General features: G+C 38.6%; 1 protein-coding gene across 1 annotated transcript in view; it reads right to left on the reverse strand.

Annotated features, from left to right (window-relative positions):
• The window catches only part of ush2a (Usher syndrome 2A (autosomal recessive, mild)), a 428,293-nt gene that overhangs the window by 196,572 nt on the left and 209,149 nt on the right, over positions 1-22,572 (reverse strand). Inside the window, exons 48-49 of the mRNA XM_057848749.1 lie at positions 16,532-16,679; positions 15,140-15,282 (exon numbers count right to left, since the gene is read on the reverse strand). Of these exons, the coding sequence (XP_057704732.1) occupies positions 15,140-15,282; positions 16,532-16,679 (291 nt within the window). The remainder of the gene's footprint in view (positions 1-15,139; positions 15,283-16,531; positions 16,680-22,572) is intronic.

The following is a 22,572-nucleotide window of genomic DNA, read 5'->3' on the forward strand; positions in this document are numbered from 1 at the left end:
TAATTGAAAGATTTATTTCATGTTATGGTTTATTTTATGGTATAGAAAATTATATAAGGTTAAAAGGTCATAAATATATACAGTATATACAGTGATTGCACTCAAGGGAGAGATTGTCAATGATAAGGTAATAAGGTAAAGGCAATTCATATAGGCAATTCATTGATATATAAATAAGGTTTAAAAGGAAAAAGGTGAAAAGTTTTTGTTAATTTCTAATTGTGTTGCTTTATTTGTGTGCACCGTAGCTCTTACTGTGTGTTTACATCAAGGATGGAATAAAAGTTGTAAACCATCAGTTTAAGAGACCATCTTTTCAATCGGGATGCTAGTTAATTCTATCAGCATTTGAACTCATTGTTTATTTGTGATTTATTATTGTTATTTACGTGTTTATTTGTACTTTAATAAATGATTTGAGTGTTCCAATATGTTTTTTGTGAATTGGTAAGCGTCAACAAAAATTTCATTGCTAAATTAGTAAAAAAAAACAAAACAAAACAAAAAAAAATTTGAATTATTAGTCGACTAATCGTAAAAATAGTCAGCTGACTAATCGGGAGAAAATTAGTCGTTTGGGACAGCCCTAGTTCTTTATAATACATGTTGCTAATGCCGTCGTGTCTGTCATTTGCATCTAGTTCTGTATATATGTGTTATCTACCGAAGCATCATGTGGGCGTAGTTTGTAGGCTATCGGCTACAGTCAGGTATTATTGGAGCCACCTTGCATAGTAGCATCTCGTTTGCAACGGCGTCACACTCCCTTGCCTCCTCCCCACTCCTGCTCTGCTCTCTCGTCTCCGTGAGTCCGTCCTTTTCAGACTTTTCTAGCATCAGTCAACCAAAATCGTAACGCATAGTAACGCACGCCTTTCCCGCCTCAGTAACGGTAACGGCGTTGCCAAGATGAGAAAAGTAATTAATTAGATTACTCACTACTGAAGAAAATAACGCCGTTAGTAATGCCATTATATCCTAATGCCGTTATTAACAACACTGATCACTCCACTTGGGCAACACTCAAATATATGGACGTCAGGATGAAATGTCTCTCTTGTGTTCAGTAAAATCACATTAAAATGTAATCAATTTAAACTTTTATAAGAGAATTCTTATCCCAGCATCTTTCAACCACAATGCACAAGTCAGTCACCTTGATCCAGCCACGCTCACAAAGTAACCCTTGTTGTCACCACCCTCCCCATTCCCTGTCCCCAGCCCTCCCCCCAAGTGTTGAGTGTTATTTAAGCTTTACTGGCGCGTGTAAAATTCTGCAATTTGAAGGGCTGTTAAGTTTTTCAATTGAAATTTTCATTTAAGATGCAGGTGATGCTTTTTTCTTTTCTTTTTTTTTTTTTAAATTTTACTGACACTTTACTGCCTTCTGGATAGGAGGCAAAGGGTGTTGAGGGAATGCGTGGTAAACCCCACCACATGCTTTGTCAAGACCTCCTTCCTTGTCTTGTATTTCTGTGACCGTCTCTGTCCTCGTCTCTCGAGATCCCTACGTCTTTCCTACTTCCTCCCCCTTCTCCGAATCATTCCTTACCCCTCTCTTCAGTAAAACATGGTAGCAGAAGGCTAAAGCAGGAGCGTGGGGCCACCAAGCCTTAAATCACATTTATAAGGATTTGGTTAGCATAGTAATAACACAATCAAGTGACAAGAGGCTTGGAAAGGGGGGGGGGGGGGGGGGGTGCAAGGATGGTCTGACAATGTTTGCATGTATGTACGTGTGTATGTCTAGTTCCTCAACAGTTCTTTATTCATATTTAGTGTAAATCAGTTTACAGACTAAATGAGAAAAAAAAAAAAAAATACAAATATGCTTACACAAATCCTTTTTGCTACCATAAGCATAGGGATGGCTTTTCTGAAGGTGAATGAAGCCACAAAATGTCCGAATGGAAGCTGAGCTTAAGCGTTATCGGCACACTTATGAAGCCGTGTCAAACCATGACAAGCAATAGTGGGAGAATTTACATTGCATTTCATATCTTTACTTTCTAATGTCGGCGCTGCTTGAAGAGACGCCAAGACGAGACGCAAAAAGGGGCTAGTGAGCAGTCGCATGATGTGTTTCCAAGGTCACGAGCTTGATTTGTATCCTTCACATCAACAGTATACCTAATGTACATTAATATCTTTTGAGGAACCACAACCAGGCAAGTAACTCACAGTTGTCAGTCATTTAAAGTTGATTTAAAAGAATTTAGACCGGTTGACATTTGGGAGGATTTATATAATTCCAGCTAACCTTCAGACCAATCCATGGGATATAAAATGGGAACTCAACATTAGAAAATCATATAAGGCATTTGAATCAAATGTGTGTCTTGGTCAGGGCATAAAATCATTTAAATCAGTGTAGTCATATTATTACAGGAGACTGCTGCAGATTTTCAGAGGCTTTCAAAGTGTGAGCCACTAAAATGACTTGGACTGTGGAAGCACAGTATCATGTTGTTGTTTAATCCTGCTAAAATGACTTAATGTAAAATAAGTTTATGTTAAATAGTTGACAAGGGCAGATATTGGGAAATGGTGCGAGTGGCAGCACACCACATACACATAATCTTTTGGGGTAGCGAGGGGTCAGATGGTGGGGAAACAGTTCCTGTTGCTGTCTTGTTGCTCCATGGCCAAGAACCCTTATTTTAACGCATACACTGCCCTGCCCTGCCCTCCCATCACGATCCCTTCACGGCTTAATGATCGCCAGTCAGGAACCTTGCAACCATATTAATAGAGTGGTAGGTGGTTTCCACTTTTCTTTTGGCATGGCTCTTGAGGCATGGTGCCCTCCCGGCCGGGTGAAAGGGTCCTTGGCTCTCTCTCACTTCGCTCCGTGGTGGCTTTCTCTTGCTTTCTTGCCCAATCTTCGTCCCCTCTGTCGCAGTATTGTTCTTGGGGCCTGGCGGGGGTCAGCATACTGCTTGCGTCATTTTGATGGGGGGCTGTCGCGCTCCCTGGATGGGGGTCCACTCCTGCACTGGGCCTTAGAGGCTGTGGGGAACTCGCTATGGACCCGGTTGGGTGGGAGGAGGGGTGCACCATGCTAGCCCTCCACCAGGATGGCGGGGCAGTGAAAAGCCCGTTTGACAGCTCCCACACAGCAGTTTCATTCTACGCATGACTAACACACGTTAGAGTTGGTACACGCATGACTAGGTGCCACTAGATACATACCTGTATACAAAGCTGTTGGTGCCGGGATTACCGATTACATAGCTAGAAGTAGGATGTCAACTCATTAATACTCACAGGTGATTTGTCCCAATACTGGGTTCCCCACTACACATCGCCTCAACCAGTTACACTCCTATTTGTAATATGTTCCCTCTTATACTTCAGTATCCCCTCCCCACATGGTTTTTACTCAGTAAGAGTAGTCATATCGAGAGTCGAGACAGCAATACTACCGTAATTTTCGGACTATAAACCGCTACTCCCCCCCCCTCATTTTGAATCCTGCAGCTTATAGTCCATTGCAGCTTATTTGTTGATTTTTTGGGGTTAATAGGTAACACTTTAATTTACAGTGGTGTCATAAGACCGTCATAATTATGAAATGACACTATCCTGAGCATTACTGAATGTTTATGACAGATGTCATTTACATGTCAAGTACATAATTTGTGGGATGACACTAAATGGCATCTGTTATAAGCATTAATAAATGCTCATGACTGTATCATGTCATTATAATGATTGTCTCATGACAGTCTTATGGCGCCAATGTCAAATGAAGTGTTACCAAATACCATAAACAGCAATTAATGAAACAACTGGAACAGTAACTGCCGAAGAACTGAAGTAGCACAGAACATTAATTTTGATTGTTATTTACATCTGTAGTGCTGTAATGCATGCTAGGAGGCATGTTAGATGAAAACAGTGGTGACAGCAGGTGGCAGCAGAGGTTGACCCTCTCCCCCAAGGGAGCAGTGATGGCCAAATGAAGCTTCTTGAAGCAATGAAGCTTTGCAGCCAATTGGTTCAAAGCTTCGTGGTGGTTCATTTGGTCTTATGATGCTGCTGTCAAATAAAGTGTTACCTTTTAATATCTTTAGGTGTAGATATCACATAATACAATGAGGGCAGCTGCAGCTGATAGTGGGGCTTATCTATAAACAAATGTCGTTTTCGTGTCAAATTTGGTGGGTGGCGGCTCGTAGTCAGGTGTGATCATGTTTTTTTGTTTTTTTTTCATCACTATTGCCCATCCATCCTCTTGCCCCTACCCTGTTTTCTATCCAGCTGGATTCTCTGAATTATATATACAGTGGGGAGAACAAGTATTTGATACACTGCCAATGGGAAAACCCATTGGCAGTGTATCAAATACTTGTTCTCCCCACTGTATTAAAAAAAAAAAAAAAAAAAAAAAAAAAAAAACGCACATGAGTGCAACTCCTATGTGGCACATTAAAACTGTTACAGCCTTTAAAGACACTCAGATTTACTATTCTCCATGTCTAAGCAGCTGAACAGGGTGCAAAAAGTGATTTCATCCCTGTGAAGTTGTACGGTTTCGACGTAATTTATACAAGTGAGCACTTATTTTTAAATGTGTACGACGTATGTTCAAAATCTGTACGTTTTTCGTGTTTTACGTTTTTTTTTCTCCGTTCGGATTTTGTCACCATTTCGGCAACGAGACAATGTGCGTTACAATGTTGGTTGAATGACACGAGAAAACTCAGAGACGGAGAGAGAGAAGAGTGTTTGTTGTGACGCTGTAGCAAACGCGATGCTAGGCCAGATGGCTCCAATATTTCCTGACTGTAGCCGACAGCCTACAATCTACGCCTAGATATAACATGCATGTAGAACTACATGCGAAATGACAGACTCAGCGGCGTTAGTAAACAGCCGCCACCTTAAAGCAGTAGACTTCTCAGAAAGGCTCTGTTGTAATGAACCTTCCTAGCGAACCTAAGTAACTTTTTAAAAAAAATATTCCTAAATCGGCAAGATTTTTACTTGAATCCATCTTTAAACGATGAAACACTTTTAAAACTTTCACATGTCGAAAGTAGACTGAAGGGAACTAATGTAAAAATGGGAGCAATTTTAAAAACTTTAATAGTTGATTCACAACATTAAATGACTTCCAAACATAGCAAAGGTTACTATGTTTTTTTTTGTTTTTGTTTTTTCTGAATGAAAGAAAAAACATGAAAGGTAACACCAGTTACTTTGCCAAGTAACTAATTACTCTTACTGTTGGGTAACTGAGTTACTAAATCAATTACATTTTGGGAGAAGTAATTTGTAACTGTAATTAATTACTTTTTATAAGTAAGATTGACAACACTGGTCATAAAGATGAAGTCTGCAGGATGAAAAGTGACGAAAGAGGCGATTTTATTCTGCTAATTTGTTGCCGAACACAATTTGCTTGCAACTATTGCTGATCACTTCTCAGAATCTGTAAGTTAATTTGATCAATTTGACCTTTTTAATTTATAATTGGACACACTAACAAACTACCTTCAAGTCAAACTGAATTGCGAGCTGAAGTGCAGCCATCAAGACATGATAGAAATTGCCAAAAGTGCTCCATACAATTATAACAAAAGTGACTGGTGAATTTTAGTAATCATGATGCACAGTGGGGCAAATAAGTATTTAGTCAACCACTATTTGTGCAATTTCTCCCACTTGAAAATATTAGAGAGAACAAAAACAAAAAACAGAAAATCACATTGATGGAGTTTTAAAGAATTTATTTGCAAATCATGGTGAAAAATAAGTATTTGGTCAATACCAAAAGTTCATCTCAATACTTTGTTATGTACCCTTTGTTGGCAATAACGGAGGCCAAACGTTTTCTGTAACTCTTCACAAGCTTTTCACACACTGTTGCTGGTATTTTGACCCATTCCTCCATGCAGATCTCCTCTAGAGCAGTGATGTTTTGGGGCTGTCGTTGGGCAACACGGACTTTCAACTTCCTCCACAGATTTTCTATGGGGTTGAGATATGGAGACTGGCTAGGCCACTCCAGCACATTGAAATGCTTCTTACGAAGCCACTCCTTTGTTGCCCTGACTGTGTGTTTGGGATCATTGTCATGCTGAAAGACCCAGCCACGTCTCATCTTCAATGCCCTTGCTGATGGAAGGAGAGCTTCACTCAAAATCTCTCCATACATGGCCCCATTCATTCTTTCCTTTACACAGATCAGTAGTCCTGGTCCCTTTGCAGAAAAACAGTCCCAAAGCATGATGTTTCCACCCCCATGCTTCACAGTGGGTATGGTGTTCTTCGGCTGCAATTCAGTATTCTTTCTCCTCCAAACACGAGAACCTGTGTTTCTACCAAAAAGTTCTATTTTGGTTTCATCTGACCATAACACATTCTCCCAGTCCTCTTCTGGATCATCCAAATGCTCTCTAGCGAACCGCAGACGGGCCTGGACATGTACTGGCTTCAGCATTTGGACACATCTGGCAGTACAGGATTTGAGTCCCTGGCGGCGCATTGTGTTACAGATAGTAGCCTTTGTTACCGTGGTCCCAACTCTCTGTAGGTCATTCACTAGGTCCCCCCGTGTGGTTCTGGGATTTTTGTTCACCGTTCTTGTTATCATTTTGACGCCACGGGGTGAGATCTTGCATGGAGCCCCAGATCGAGGGAGATTATCAGTGGTCTTTTATGTCTTCCATTTTCTAATAATTGCTTCCACAGTTGATTTCTTTACACCAAGCGTTTTACCTATTGCAGATTCAGTCTTCCCAGCCTGGTGCACAATTTTGTTTCTGGTGTCCTTCAACAGCTCTTTGGTCTTGGCCATAGTGGAGTTTGGAGTGTGACTGACTGAGCTTGTGGACAGGGGTCTTTTATACCGATAATGAGTTAAAACAGGTGCCATTAATACAAGTAATGAGTGGAGCCTCGTTAGACCTCGTTAGAAGAAGTTAGACCTCTTTGACAGCCAGAAATCTTGCTTGCTTGTAGGTGACCAAATACTTATTTTCCAATCTAATTTGGAATTGTTTAAAAATCAAACAATGTGATTTTCTGTTTTTTTTTTTTTTTCCACATTCTGAGTCTCATGGTTGAGGTCTACCCATGTTGACAATTACAGGCCTCTCTAATCTTTTCAAGTACGACAACTTGCACAATTGGTGGTTGTCTAAAAACTTATTTGCCCCACAGTAGCTGAAAATATTGATTGTTCTTTGATTGCACCAGGTTATATGTTACAATATTACCAATAAATTCATATTATTTTAAAAAGGGTTGGAGTTTTATTTTTGTTTCATATTGCACGCTATATACAATGTTGTAAGATTAGTCACCAATTTGTAAGGGCATACGTCACAAAACCTGGAAGCAAAACCGAGTGTACCCAAAACAATGGACTCAAAGCCAATGCAAACAGAACTCACAAGGACATATAATCTGTTGGCTGTAAATGCACAGACAATTGACTTCAAGTTCTTCAAATTTTATGACATGGAACTGGTCGATTGGCCACTATCCTGCCCAAGACAACGTCTGCCCGGAAAACACCTTAAAGTCTGGATATTGTGGAGGATAGCTGGGGTAGATGGCGGCCGCTGTGTCTGACCACACTTGAAGTGGAACGATATCGAGGATGTTTCCTTTTGGTGCGCTGCTGGCAGCTACTCTTCTGATTGTGCCAGGTGGGACAGTGATTGCTGGGACGGTCTTTATGAAGGACCTAGCGACGCCAGTCCCCCAGGCCATCCACAACCGGAATGGCGATGCAACCTACTACGAAGCTGCGCAACCTTGAGATGAATGTCCGTCTGGAGTCAGAATGAAAACTGCGACGAGGATTAAGTTGACAAAAGTAGGGTGGCGGACACGGCCTACCATCGGTCCTAAGCTATTCCCTATCTTCTAGATCGAATCAACTGAATAAACTAACTACTGAATTATGAACTAATCTACTGGATCTAATCAACATAACAAGCACATTGCCACGACCGACAATGGACTATTGGGAAAATGAACAATCCGAGGGGATGGTTACAATAAAAAAAACCTTGTAATCACTACGAAATCTGAATGTGAAAACTTGATATTCGATATTTTCTGCATCCTATATGGTATACTGGGGACAGGTTTCAATAAGCTTCGGCTTCTCCCGTCAGCCCTTTTCTTTTCGGGTTGAATTGTAAACACGGGTAAATGCTGTATGTTTGTTTGGATTTGTCATGCCTGAAGGGAAAATAAATAAATAAATAAATACATTTGTAAGATTGCCAACGGCCTCGGGTTGACAGGTATGGTATTTCTATACAATGTTTATGAATACAATGTTCATAAATATGTTAAAACATTTTAGTGAGCAAGACATTTTCATTACTTACAAATTTGTGCAATAATTCGTAAAAAAAAAAAAACAGTGGGGACTGACAGAGTATAGTTTAGTGTGTAATATGTTTATGTTTTCATTTGAATATACAAAAAATAAGATGTGATGAGGAAAGGAACCAGGTCAAATCACTGAATAAAACAGCGAAATATTACCTGAGTGATGCAGTCACTTGGTCATTAAATAACATGAATTCTTTGTGTTGTGTCAGTACCACTTACATTGTCTTTGCTTTTCCTTCTTTCCACTCTACACTTTGAGTTCAATTTGGTAAAACAGTGCTTTTTAAATGTTCACAGTCTGAAGTATACCGACGAGGTGTATGCGCACACTGTCAAATACTGCTAGGCTGGGAACATTTCGTCAAAACAGCGCTTTTTTAATCATGGTCTCTTGAACATACTATGGCACACATACACACCCAGTCAAAGGCACACTTCTGACAGACACACACTCTCTTAGATCACTTAGCTGGTGTGAACATGCGAGTAGACAGAGGAAAGGGAGCTGTCCAACACAGCCAGAGTTTATGTTCACAGGAGCCGTCTGTCTCTTCTGCAGCAGCAGGAATTCATAGGGACCAAATTACATTAAAAAGATGGATATAAAACTTTAATGGAATGATAAAAAGGAAAGGAGGAAACGTGGGTCTCTCCATTTCTCTGTTCTGTCATTAGGCTGCTCCTTTCTTCCCTCCCCCATTTTTGTCTCCCTTTCCCTTTCCTGTATTTTTCACTCCAATCCACGATTTTATTTCTCACCTTACTTTCTCTATTTTGTCCATCCCTTCTTCTAAATAGTTAAAAGGGCTAGTCAGTCAAATAGAAGCAGCGAAACACTCTCCTGAAATGCAAAGACAGTCTGAGGAGAAAGGAAATGAGGTGAGAAATGCGGCAAATAAAAAAAGGAAACCTGTATTACATAGTTTATATGAATACTTTAACCTGTGGCAAGCTGTAATGTGCAGTGCAGTATATATTATAACAAAAGGGTGTAGGGTCACGGCTCGGAACCAAGCTACATTGGATTGGCTGATCGTGAATAAAACACGGACGCATACACACTTGAACATGATTAATAAAATACTTTACAGCTCAAGTATGCTTGAATGTGTATTTCATTTATCTTTGTTTTATGTGTTATAATATTAGGGCTGTCAAACGATTAAAAATTTTAATCGAGTTAATCACAGCTTAAAAATCAATTAATCGTAATTAATTGCAATTCAAACCATCTATAAAATATGCCATATTTTTCTGTACATTTTTGTTGGAATGGAAAGATAAGACACAAGACGGATATATACATTCAACATACTGTACATAAGTACTGTATTTGTTTATTATAACAATAAATAAGCAAGATGGCATTAAAATTGACATTCTGTTAAAGCGATCCATGGACAGAAAGACTTGTAGTTCTTAAAAGATAAATGTTAGTACAAGTTATAGACATTTTATATTAAAACCCCTCTTAATGTTTTCGTTTTAATAAAATTTGTAACATTTTCAATCAAAAAATAAACTAGTAGCTCACCATTGTTGATGTCAATAATTACACAATGCTGATTGTGTTGAAACCCATAAAATCAGTCGCACCCAAGCGCCAGCAGAGGGCGACAAAACACAAAAAAAACACACGTAACAAGTAGACATGACACTGCTGTCGTTTTAATCTGTTTGAGCTGGGTATGTGCGTTAATTGCGATCTTTGAACGTGATTAATTAAAAAAAAAAAAAAAAATTACCGCCCGTTAAGGCAATGATTTTGACAGCCCTAAATATTATGTATCTTAGTTTGTTGTAATTGTAATTTTTAGTATACCACAGCCTATATACGGCTGCATGAAAGCAGCATGCAAAAATCCATGCTCTGCAGGGTTTAGTTCTGGTGCTCGATACCACTTAAATTATTTTTTTTTTCTGTTTCAACACTGTTACCTAGAAATGTGGAGGTTTGTTTCTTTGGTTATAAAAATAGTAATGTGATGTTTTACCGTAATTTCCCGAATATAACGCGCACTTTTTCCCCCCAAAATCAACTTGTAAACTCATGGTGCGCATTATAAACGGGTACATGGATGGAGACAGAAATATATATGTATTACATATATATATATATAAACCGATTTTTTTTCATTGACACGGCCACGTTGTGTTGAAGAAACGTATGCGGCGACCCGTTGCCGACCATTACGGTACGTGACGTCACCATTTTGTTTCGGTAATACTTCACACTAATCGGCCGAATGATTTCGTCTGTGTTAAATTCTGCTTTTTTCACTCTTCATAAAGCACAGAATTTAGTTTCTTGAACTCATTTGAGTCTACGTTTATTGCAGCTCCACAATTCGGAGCATAACAAATGTAAGGACACACCCTTCCTGTGTCCGTCAACTATATCGGTCCCTCGGGAAACTCAAACCCAAATAACAATAGTTCAGTAGTTTTACCGTATCAATCCATGGAAGAAACATTTATTCATCATGAGGAAACGAGCAAGTTATACAGCAGCCTTTAAAAGAAAAGTCACATCCGTTTTGTTTTCTCCTAGATTCTGGTAAGTTGGAGAAGTTGTCAAATCATATTACCGTAAATATTGTCAGTTTACGGTAATGTTTTGAACTACCAATGTGCTATGCTTGTGCTGTGTTTCACCAGTCAGTAAAATGACATCTCTGTATCTGTACACGGGCTCTGTTTTCTTGTATTCTTCTATTTATTGGTGCTAAAATTAGGGTGCGCGTTATAAATGGGTACAATAATTTCCCCCAAATTTTACAAGTAAATTTGGGTTGCGCATTATACACGGGTGCGCCTTATATTCGGGAAATTACGGTAATTGTGTATGTAATTCAGACTAAAAACCTAGAAATAGTGTATTGTGGTCTTTTGCTTTCTCTGGTTCCCTCCTGTTAATGGATCACCAAAGCAGTTTAACCTTTACCTAATTCAGAATAATTAGAATCTTTGTCACTGTTTGTGTATGTTTTGATGAATTCCGCAGAGCATGTTGAAGGAAGCAGGCCCATAATTTAATACACCCTAAATGTCTGCAAATGTGTCTGTGTGAGCCTGAGAGCAACAGCGTGTAAAAGTGCATTTGTGTTCACGTGAGCGTGCATCTATACATCAACAGCGCAAGGATGTGTACAAACACATTTCTTGTGGTGTGTACAAGCACACAGATCAAACGTATGCAAATCTCAGCTGCTTAATGATTATGCATGCCACAATAAAGTGCTGCTAATTAATATATAACTTTTCACTGAAGAGGCTGCACCACTGGCTAATATGATTCTATTACTACAATTAGCCCACAATGACACTGGCTAGGTCACTCACACAGTCACTTACACAAACAGACACGCACGCCTGTACACACACTTTGTACAGTATGCAGGTCTTGCTCTCTCACACTGTCGGGGTGTTTCAGCATGTTTAAGTAGCTAGTGACTTCCTCTCTAGTATGTGTTACTCTCCACTTTTAAAATACCATTGCTTTGTGAATCGAGGCATACACCGATGCCTTCTAATAATGTAAGTAGCAATTCTCAGATCATGAAAAAATGCTTTCGGTGAGGTGAATTTTAATACAGTTATAAATATTGATTGTATTGAAATGTAAATAAAAAATACAAATACAATACATAGATTGCTTCAGTTCACAGACTACACTTCCTACCATTGACGTGTAACACTCAGTTGTCCTTCCTCTAACGCAGCGTGAACGCCATTTGGTTTGTACATAACGTTTGTAAGTTATCATGGTATTTTTGCTGTGAATTAGACCTCAGTATGTCCCACAATTATTAAAACTGTTCGAGTGTTAACACAACTGAGAAGTGATTTTTATTTTTTGTCCTCGATACAGTGATCCCTCACTACTTCGCGCTTCAAACTTCGCGGCTCAGTCCACCGTGGATTTTTTTTCAATGAAAAATAAAAAATACAGATGAGCTGTCCCAAGCCGATCACGTAGTTTTCTCAATCACTCCCGTCCTCCCTCTCCCTGCTCTTTGTTCATCAGGCCATGCACTGGATTTGCTTTTTAATGTTGACGATGTTGACAGATGTTTGTGTCTGATCTTGCCAGAGTCACAAACTTCAAACATGCCACATGCGTCAATCATCATTTAACATGTTAAACACTTGCTGTGGCAACTCATTGTGTGTGAACAGTGGAGTGGAGTGAGTGGACTCACTCAATAAAGCATTTAATAAAGCCAAGCATTTTTCTACGACAGTACCTTATTCTTGTTTAAAAATAAGTCGGTGGTACAGTAACATGTTTAAAACCATTTAATAAAATACTTAAAAAAAAAATATATATATATATATATATTATACTTCGGGAAAAAAAGGGAAAAACGTATATTATATGTATCTCTTTCCAATTCTAAATCTGACTAAATACTGTACATTGAACACGAAAAAAAAAATTGATGGGTTTGGGGTCTTTCCAATGCTAAATCTGAATAAATACACTTAACATGAAAAAAAAATGTAGGGTTTGGGGAGGGGCACTACTTTGCGGTTTTTCATTTATATATAACGACAGCTCCAAAACATCACTGCTCTAGAAGAGATCTGCATGGAGGCATGGGCCAAAATTCCAGCAACAGTATGTGGAAAAGCTTGTGAAGAGTTACAGAAAACGTTTGGCCTCCGTTATTGCCAACAAAGGATACATAACAAAGTATTGAGATGAACTTTCCACCATGATTTGCAAATAAATTCTTTAAAAATCAAGCAATGGGATTTTCAGTTTTTTTCTCCACATTATCTCATGGTTGAGGTTTACCCATTACAATTACAGGCCTTTCTAATATTTTCAAGTGGGAGAACTTGCACAATTAGTGGTTGACTAAATACTTATTTGCCCCACTGTACGATAAGAAAATGTCTCACACTGTGAACTTATAACAGAAACTATGGTGAATTTTCATCTCGTCAGACGAAAACTGGCATCCGTCTTGTTATGTTTCAGTCTCCCAAGACACGTTTTTAGCTCGTCATTGTCATGACAAAATTGTTCGTCGACGAAGTATTTTCGTTATCGTCATCATTGAGGAAAACAACACTGCAGCAGACAGCATTAGGCCATATAACTGAAGGTTGGACCGACAAACACTACGCTCAAATTACATTCATGAGACACTTTAGTTATTTCAACGAAAGCATGCCGAACATTGTTGTTACAGTACTGTCGTTACATGCTCAACGCGATTAGGAACAATACAGTAAATGGAAAAAACAAAACAAAACAAAAAAAAAAAACAAAACAAAAAAAAAACCTGTATTTTTTTTCACAACACACAAACCGTCCAATAAATGTATTATTTTTATGTAGTTAAAGGGCAACTGAAGACCTTTCCGGATTTTGGTGTGATTTTACGAATATAAACTTTGGACGAGTTCATCAAAACAACCATGAAATTATCAACACGTAATTGCAAGGATAATTTGCGTTTTTTCAGTTTTTTTGCACTCCGTTAATGGTCCCTTCACATACCCGGAAGTGTGACGTAGATTCCCCGACGCAACAGAGAAAACTATCCACAACTAGCATAGCAGTAACAACGATGTCAGTGATATTTCCACCAAAGGTAACCATTCAGGATCACTCTTTCGTGACGCTACCGATGGCAAAGGCTCCCAGGAAAGATGAACTACAATTAATCCCTACATGTTTGAACCTGAGGCGTCAGATGACGGCGATTTACTTGACACAGCAGATGTCGTCATGACGCCAATTGACAGCTTGACAATTCACGAACGGGAGAGTGAGTGTTAAGCTTAAGTCCAGCGTCGTGTTTTTTTTTTATTTGAGAAAATACGATTACATGGTTGTATATTTTCCCATGCTCTCCACATAGCTAAAACTGGATATTAGGTAATGGCACAGCTCCTACCGATCTAAATATGGTAAAGCTAGCCCAAATGTGGCTAAATGAATGATATGTTATTGATTTTTGAGGCTTTATATTTACCCTGAGACAGGCCAAAAAAAAAACAGGACCTATTTGGTGCTGGGGACATTAGAATTTACATAATACCTATTGATATAGTAATAAAATCACATGAGTAGACCTGTCAGCAAACCTATCTACTTATGACAGGGCAACAGCAACAAAAAAAAAAATGTCGCGCTTCAACAAACAGGCAGTAGAAGCCCCCCTCGTTTATCAACAGAAGTGCATCAAATTTTAGAATCAGAGGGTCTACTTACGTCTTTGTAAAACCAAGGTTGCATTATTGTAGGTTTTCAAAGCTGTTGTCGCTAAAATGATGAAAACAATGAGCCGATTGGGGACCTGTATGCATGCTCACAAAAACGGTCCAAACCTTTGCAGGAAAAGTTTTTTTGGACCACTCATAGAGTCTCGAGTCTTCCTGTGAGCAAATCCTCGCTTCACATCGAGATGGCATGACGAATCTCGCGAGTAAAACCCAGAAAATGTTTGCAATATATGGCGAGGATAGCGTGGTGCTATATTTCTGTGTTCAGAGTGGTGGCGACACTCCCTGGAAGCTACGTCATCAGGTAGCAGTCGGCAGGGCGGCGCGTCCCTCGTTGCTATGGTGTTGCTATGGCCATAACTCAAAAATAGCGCGGTCAATTATTTATTTATTTTTTTATGTGACTTTTTGAAACAGCGAATGATGCATTTAATACAATTCAACCGAGTAAAACACTCAAGAGCGAAATCCGACAAGCTCTTCAGTTGCCCTTTAATTATTGCTACACAGGATCCAAAGGTAAAATACATGTACTTACGTTCCTCTGTTGTACGAAGGGCTTCCCAGAGGCCTGTTGTCTGTCCATGAATATGTGAAACCACCAGTCGGAATAGATAGTGAGTGAACGGAGACAGGCCCAGCACGTTGTAGGAGAAAGTATCGGTCACATTTTCCAGCAGCCTGAACGTGAACAGGCACAAATGCACAAATTTAATTTGGGCTGCAAAAAAACAGGCTAAAAATAAAACTGAAAAGATATCAGCTATCGCAAGCATTTTAAATTAATATATAGCGTATTTTTTGGACTATAAGTTGCTGTACACTTATTCAGCATGTTGTTCTCTATTGTATTTTTATATTAAATTGCCTTTCAAGATGACATATGTGTTCTATGTGTTGGATTTAATCAAGTAAATTTCCTCTAAAAATGCGACTTATACTTCGGTGCGACTTATATATGTTTTTTTTATGCATTTTATGGCTGGTGCGACTTATACATAGGTGGAACTTATAGTCCGAAAAATACGCTACCGTAATTGAAAACAAATACGGCTATAACAACGCCTGGAAGTTTAACAGCACAGATTAACACTTGCGGCGAGTAAAGTGAACCAGAAAATTTAGAGATTAACTCCACTTTGAGTCCAATCATATATAAAAAGACTGTTATTAATCAAATTTTAATTTAAATCCATGGACATTTGTCAGCACTGCTCATTCAATCAACAGTTCAGTTGGAAAGTAAGTGAGGTTTCTCCTTCCATTGATTGCATGAACTATCTTCACTGCTTTTAATTACATTCCCACATGGTACCTGGTTGGCTTTCATGTAATTGTAGACGATGAAGGGAAACTAGGCTAACGTATGGGCCGATTGTCACAAATGAGGGACTACTGGCCATTTAACATTAGATGGACAGAAGGGATGAATGAATGAATAAATCAGGGAACAATGAGATATCTAAGGCAGGAGAAGAGGAGGGCATGCTTGTCTGATATATAATACATGTACCTAGTCATTTATTTATTACCGTAGAATGAGAGCCTCCTCTTCTTGGATTAAATTGCAATTTGTTGTCAGGAAGCATGTAATGAATACATATCAGAGGCACAGTCCCTCTCTCTTTATTGTATCACATGTTCTGTACCTGTCTATCTCCACCTGCCCTCTTTGATTTTTATATTTTGGTGGCTTTTTGTCTCAACCTCATCCCTTCATCTCACTCCCCGTAACTTTTTTCCGATGCTCTGTCATTTTAATGGGACACATTATGCCGTACTATATAATGTATCCATGCATATCTATATGTGCATGCTATTTGTCTGGATTGTCTCTTTCAGGTATGGGGTGTGTTATGAGTGTATTTCAAATCACTTCTAAGGTACATGCTTTTGTGACAGATGTGTTCACATCTTTGCTACATCTTGCCTTATCACTGGTCTCTCGGGTGATGTCCTCATTTGTAGACTATAGTGAAGAGGGCCCGGAGCATTAGAGCGGGCTGGTCCGGACCAAGACACATTTAGACTTCTGCTTGTGGCGTGAGTTAGTCTCAGGGTGGACAGTCCGTCTGGAGCTAAAGACAGAAAAATGGTGATGGGTGTAAGAAGAGCGAAAGGAAGAAGAAGTAGAGAAAAAAACAGGAGGATGGAAAAAGTGAGGGTAGGCGACATGACAAGAGGATAAGAACTAAACTTAAAGCTAAATTTCCCTGGCTAAGTAGTCACTGAGTCATGTAAACTAACTACCTAAGAGGTCCCCTACCTGTAGTTCAATGTGGAAGGTATGGTTGGGAATGGAACACTTAAGTTGACTTGTGTATTTGCTTGCTTACAATATAGTATTATGTAGTGTTTTGATCTGGTACTCAATATTGGCATCGGTATCCAACACTGCTATTTTTCAAACTACCGGACGGTATCTGATTTGTTCATGAGATTGGGGCAGATACAGTTTTCACTCGTGTCCTGAGCATTGTCGTGCTTTTGTCTACTGTAAATCAAACCAGGGACTACTTCACTTTAGAAACAAAGAATTTCTCGATGAGGTACCCGCAGGGATAACTTTTAATACAAAAATTACAATTTGCATTTACAGCAGTCACTCGATAAAGTTAGGTAGTTTTTTTTTCTTCATCTCTTAACTGTATATAAAATATTTTGTAAAACTGAGTTGTATTTTGATTTTTAACCATTTAGATATTATTGTACATATTTATTATTTAAGGTATTTTTATTACCTGGTTAGCAGAGCAAGTTTGGTAAAATACAGTTTGTTACATTTTGTAAACCAAATTAAAAAGAGAATACATAATGGTTGCATTATTTTTCAGGCATAAAAATGGGTCATGGGTTAAAAAGGTGAGCAGGGTGTGGAGGAAATATGTTACATACACTGTACAACCCAACAAACTATTGAGCTCTGTTGACCCACACTGTTTTTTAGCAGAGCCGTGCAGAGACCAGTGGAGGGGCAGGTGCTCATAGATCCAAAGGGGCAAATGAACAAGTATTTAATACACCTTACAACAACAAAACTTCAATTTTAACCAGCTTTAGATTATAATTGGCTGTGACTGTGACATACTTTAATTGGGAGGGGGAACAGTGAATAGAAATCAACACTGTCATCAACACTTTCTGGCTGTGACTCAGTCGCTGCCTCTTTTCTTCCTTCAACCACTACATCAAAACTTCCTTAATCAACTTGTTGTTCATCTGAGAACCAACCACATCAAATGGTCACTGAGCCACCAACAGCACAGTTTCCTCAAAACTATTATTTCATGATTATCCATATTTGATAACTCTAGCACCTAATAATAAAGCAATGACATAAATTCTTATAGAAAAATAACATTGTAATTGTGTTTTATTATTGTGTACCCGACTATACTTGCAAACTGTTATTCTTACCAAGTGTGCTATTCACCCAGCTGATGAGGTATCCACTGCCTTTAGCAGCCTCATCCAACTCCTTTAAAAAAAAATTTTTTTTTTAAATCCCTCAATCTCCTTTCCTTGCGAGGCATGTCTACATAATGAAATATAAATCTTAACTTAAAAAAAAAATCCGACTCCCGGTGGCTTTTATTTTTAAAGCGTTCTTAATTTCTTTCTCTCTCAATAACTATGGAGGTAGATTTGTGTCTTTATTATTCAACCCCCACCCCCCCAAAAAAAGTTGCTTCGATCAAAAACAAAAGGGCTTCAATCAAAATATATATTTTCAATCCGAAAAATGTCATTTCAATAAAAAAATGTGTTTGAATGGAAAAATAAATTTGAGCCAAAAAAAGCATTTGAAAACTATTTTTCTTGATTGAAACCTTTTCGATTGAGGTAATGTTGTTTTGCGTTTGGGCCACATTTTGGCTAGGACATTTGTGACTTTATTATTCAATCAAAAAATAAATTGCTTAAAAAACTTCAATCTAAAAAAATCAATCATAGAAAACGTTTGCGCATGCGTCAATCATCGTTTAACTAAGTGAGCAGCTTGAGAGGATTTGAGTAGACTCACTATGAAGCATTTAATAAAGTCAAGCATTTTCCTACTACTTTATTCTTGTTTAAAAATAATTCGGTGGGACAGTAACATGTTTAAATCTTATCATAATTATTACATATTACATTTTGAAGTGCTTAAAAACAATTTATAAATTATATTTCGGGGAAAAAAAAGTGAAAAATCATGTCATATATGTGTATCTTTTTTCCAATGCTAATCTGAATAAATAAATTGAACACGCACAAAAAAAAAAATGTGGGGAGGGGGGTTGCGTTGCGCCACTTCGCGGTCTTCACTTATCGCAGCTTTATTTTGTTTTTAAGTAGATAGTTACGGTGGCCTTGAGGTGTCAGGTGAAATGCGAAGTCCAAACATTTTGCAAATAGAAAAAAGCACGAACCCAAATTGCAAACGCTTTGCAAATGATAAAAGCACGAATGCAAACTGCCACAACACGATCCCCAATTCCCAAAGCGCGATTACAAATTGGCAAAAGCACAAACCCCAATTGCAACAACACGACAGCAAATGGCTCGTAGCACGAATGCAAATTGTCACAACACGATCCCCAATTCCTAAACCGCGATTGCAAATTGGCAAAAGCACGAATCCCAACTGCCACAGCACAACAGCAAATGGCTCACAGCACAGCAGCAAAATCACGCAACACAACGGCAAGAGGATGAACTGGAAGTTTGAAAAAAAAAAAAAAAAAAAAAAAAAAAAAAAAAAAAAAAAAAAAAAAGGACAACACTTTATACACTTTAAATGTGCTTTGTGACCATCTATACGGACCTCCATGAAGTTGCCCCCACCCCGCAAATTTATATAAAAATGATGTTAATCGTTTGTGCTGCAACGGTTTTGTAACTACAGTATTATGCTTTTATTGAGATATTAATTTCGAGTGGTGACGTCACTCATAGCTTTTCCTCAGTTTAGCTCCCGCGGCTAATGGAGCGTACCAACTCTCTCAATAACAGAGGGGTGTCATAATAACTAGCGCGATCATAACACAAATTCGGGTCCATTTTGCAGTAAATTGGGGTCTTGAGATACTAATTTCGAGTGCTGACATCCCTCTAAGCCCCTCATTTACAGCAAAATAGTTCTGAAGTGGTGCCATTCGTTTGTGCTGCGTTCGTGCTAGCTAGTTTTTAGGACACCCCCCCTATTTTCGAGAGAGTTGGTACGCTCCATTAGCCGCGGGAGCTAAACTGAGGAAAAGCTACGAGTGATGTCACCACTCGAAATTAATATCTCTATAAAAGCATAATACTGTATCAACAAAACCGTTAAGGCAAAAACGATTGACATCATTTTTTAATAAATTTGCGTCTGATGGGGGGGCAACTTCATGGAGGTCCGTATAGATGGTCACAAAGCACATATAAAGTGTATAAAGTGTCGTCCTTTTTTTTTTTTTTTTAACTTCCGGGTCATTCTCTTGCAGTTGTGTTGCGTGATTTTGCTGCTGTGCTGTGAGTCGTTTGCTGTTGTGCTACGAGCTATTTGCTGTCGTGTTGTGGCAGTTGGGGTTCGTGCTTTTGCCAATTTGCAATCGCGCTTTAGGAATTGGGGATCGTGTTGTGGCAGTTTGCATTCGTGCTTTTATCTTTTGCAAAGCGTTTGTAATTTGGGTTCGTGCTTTTTTTCTATTTGCAAAGTGTTTGGACTTTGCATTTCGCCTGACACCTCTCGGGCCACCGTAGATAGTGAACAGAGGGAGATGTTTTTTACTCCAAGATCATCACAATGGTTTGCATTCAAAGCTTTTGTAGAACAATATGTCCCAGATGAAGGCCTAGATGTTACAACAAATTGAACCTCTGAATATGTAAGGCTGCCACACTTTTCTGAAAGCTCATGTCGCAAAGGGCAATGTCCCATTATTGTATTGGTGGATTGTGGTACTACAAAAAAAAAAAAAAAAAAAACAGCCATGACTATTCGAGACAAATCCATATCTGCTAGGCCAACTTTACATCCAAACAAATGTGTACAATGCAGCAGGCTACTTCCTGTGTAGTTACTTTGCAAACAGCAAAAAAACAGATTCACTGACAGACGGTAGCAAATAACAAACAAGCTTAGGGTCGCCCAAAAAAGCACAACTCTTCAGTATGAGTAGTGACCCTCTTTTATTGTTGAGAGCGATAGAACAGCGTCTGCTGTTAAATTACATCTTGAGTAAGGACGATGACCACACTCTTGGAGGAAGTGGAGGGGATGTGCGGGAAACCGGGATGCAAATATGTTAAGGATGACAAAAAGAGGAGAAAATGAGGGTGCCAGTTGTTTTGACTGGGTAAAACAAGAGACGCTCTTTGGATGTGAAGAAGTGACCCTTCAATCAAACACACTGGTCTGACGTGACTACAACAGCACTGATTGCACAAGTCATCTAAGCACAAGCATGGCTATTAAGAGAAACACGCACACACACACATTGGTGAGCCTTTGTCTCTCTCATGCTGCGTTAGCAGGTACAATATCAGAGGTGTCACTAATCGTTTTAAACTATGCACTTTTATGTTCACTTCTCTGGGCCTGCTCTCCTCCTCCTCTCCTTTTGCGTCTCCCGCTCAGCTAGCTCGCCTCTGTTCTTTTACGGAACAAGGACGCATCAAGACAGTTTGCCTTAAAGACGTCTAAAGAGATGCCAGAGGCGCAGAGGTAGAAAGCTGGTTGGAAAGAGAGGAAACGTCTGCTATTTAAAATTTATACTTTCTCATGTCTTTGTTTTGAACTTGAACAGTGGAACTTTCCTGAGTGCGTCTTTTGTTGTTTGAGAAATGGGCACAGTGCATGTCTCTAGTCCAATATTTGGTTAGCAACTAAAGAGTTGCTGTGTAGTTATGTAGTATTGGCTATGAAAGTAGTAAACACACACGCATATAGACTTAACCAACAAAACGTGCAATTTTTCAAAAGTTTCAAAACAGTGATTGTAAAGCATGTGAATGTTTGTATTGCACACAAGATTAAAATTATAGTGACTATACTTATTAAACTGTTAGCATTTTCTATACAATCCTCGTTGGGTTGCCAGTGAGCTCGAGTATATCACATCTGAACTTGTGTTTTTTTTTTGTTTTTTTTTTTTGGCTGTATTTTTGTCGTTTTTTTTTTGGTAACAATCTACCATGTACCATGGACTGGTTGTTAATGGTCAGAAATGGAAAAGCAACAACCTTTAGTCTACAATGGAGTATTTAGAATGTTCAATCCACTAGGTTTGCCAGATAATTATTTTGGGTTGATATATTTTCCCAGAAACCCATGATAAAAGATAGTATCATTGATTTATATATTTTATTTATTTATTTATTTATTTTATATACTGGCAACACTAAAACGTATGAATTCCATTCCAGAAACACTTGAAGGTGATGAAAATTTGGATTTAGCGATTCATCTACCTCAAATATAAAATATCATCTGATTTGACAATACAGTGGTAGCTCTACATACAAAGTTAATTCGTTCCAGGACTTTGTAAGTCGAAATGGTCATATGTCGAGCATAGAGGTGGGAATCTTGGGGCACCTAACGATTCGATTATGATTTAGAGGCCAAAAATTCAATTACAAATCGATTATAGATGCACCCCCCGCGCTTTAATGTTTCGTACATTAGTTCCAAAATTGTTCAAAAACCCTCTCAGGCTATACTAAACTACTATTTCAGTATCAACTCAACAGTTCAAAACAGTAAATAAAATACTCAAGTCCCCATTCTGTATCAGCAGCTTCAAACTACATTCAATTAATTTAATGTTGTGAATCAACCGTTAATGTTGTTAAAATTGCTCCCGTTATTCCATAATTTCCCTTATGTCTACTTTCGACATGTGAAAGTTTTTAAACTGTTTCATCATTTAAAAACAGATTCAAGTCAAGATTTAGCTGATTTAGGATCATTTTAGATAAAAAGTTAATTAGGTTGGCTACAAGAGA

Source organism: Corythoichthys intestinalis, chromosome 1 (assembly GCF_030265065.1).
Source record: "Corythoichthys intestinalis isolate RoL2023-P3 chromosome 1, ASM3026506v1, whole genome shotgun sequence".
Classification (NCBI taxonomy): domain Eukaryota; kingdom Metazoa; phylum Chordata; class Actinopteri; order Syngnathiformes; family Syngnathidae; genus Corythoichthys; species Corythoichthys intestinalis.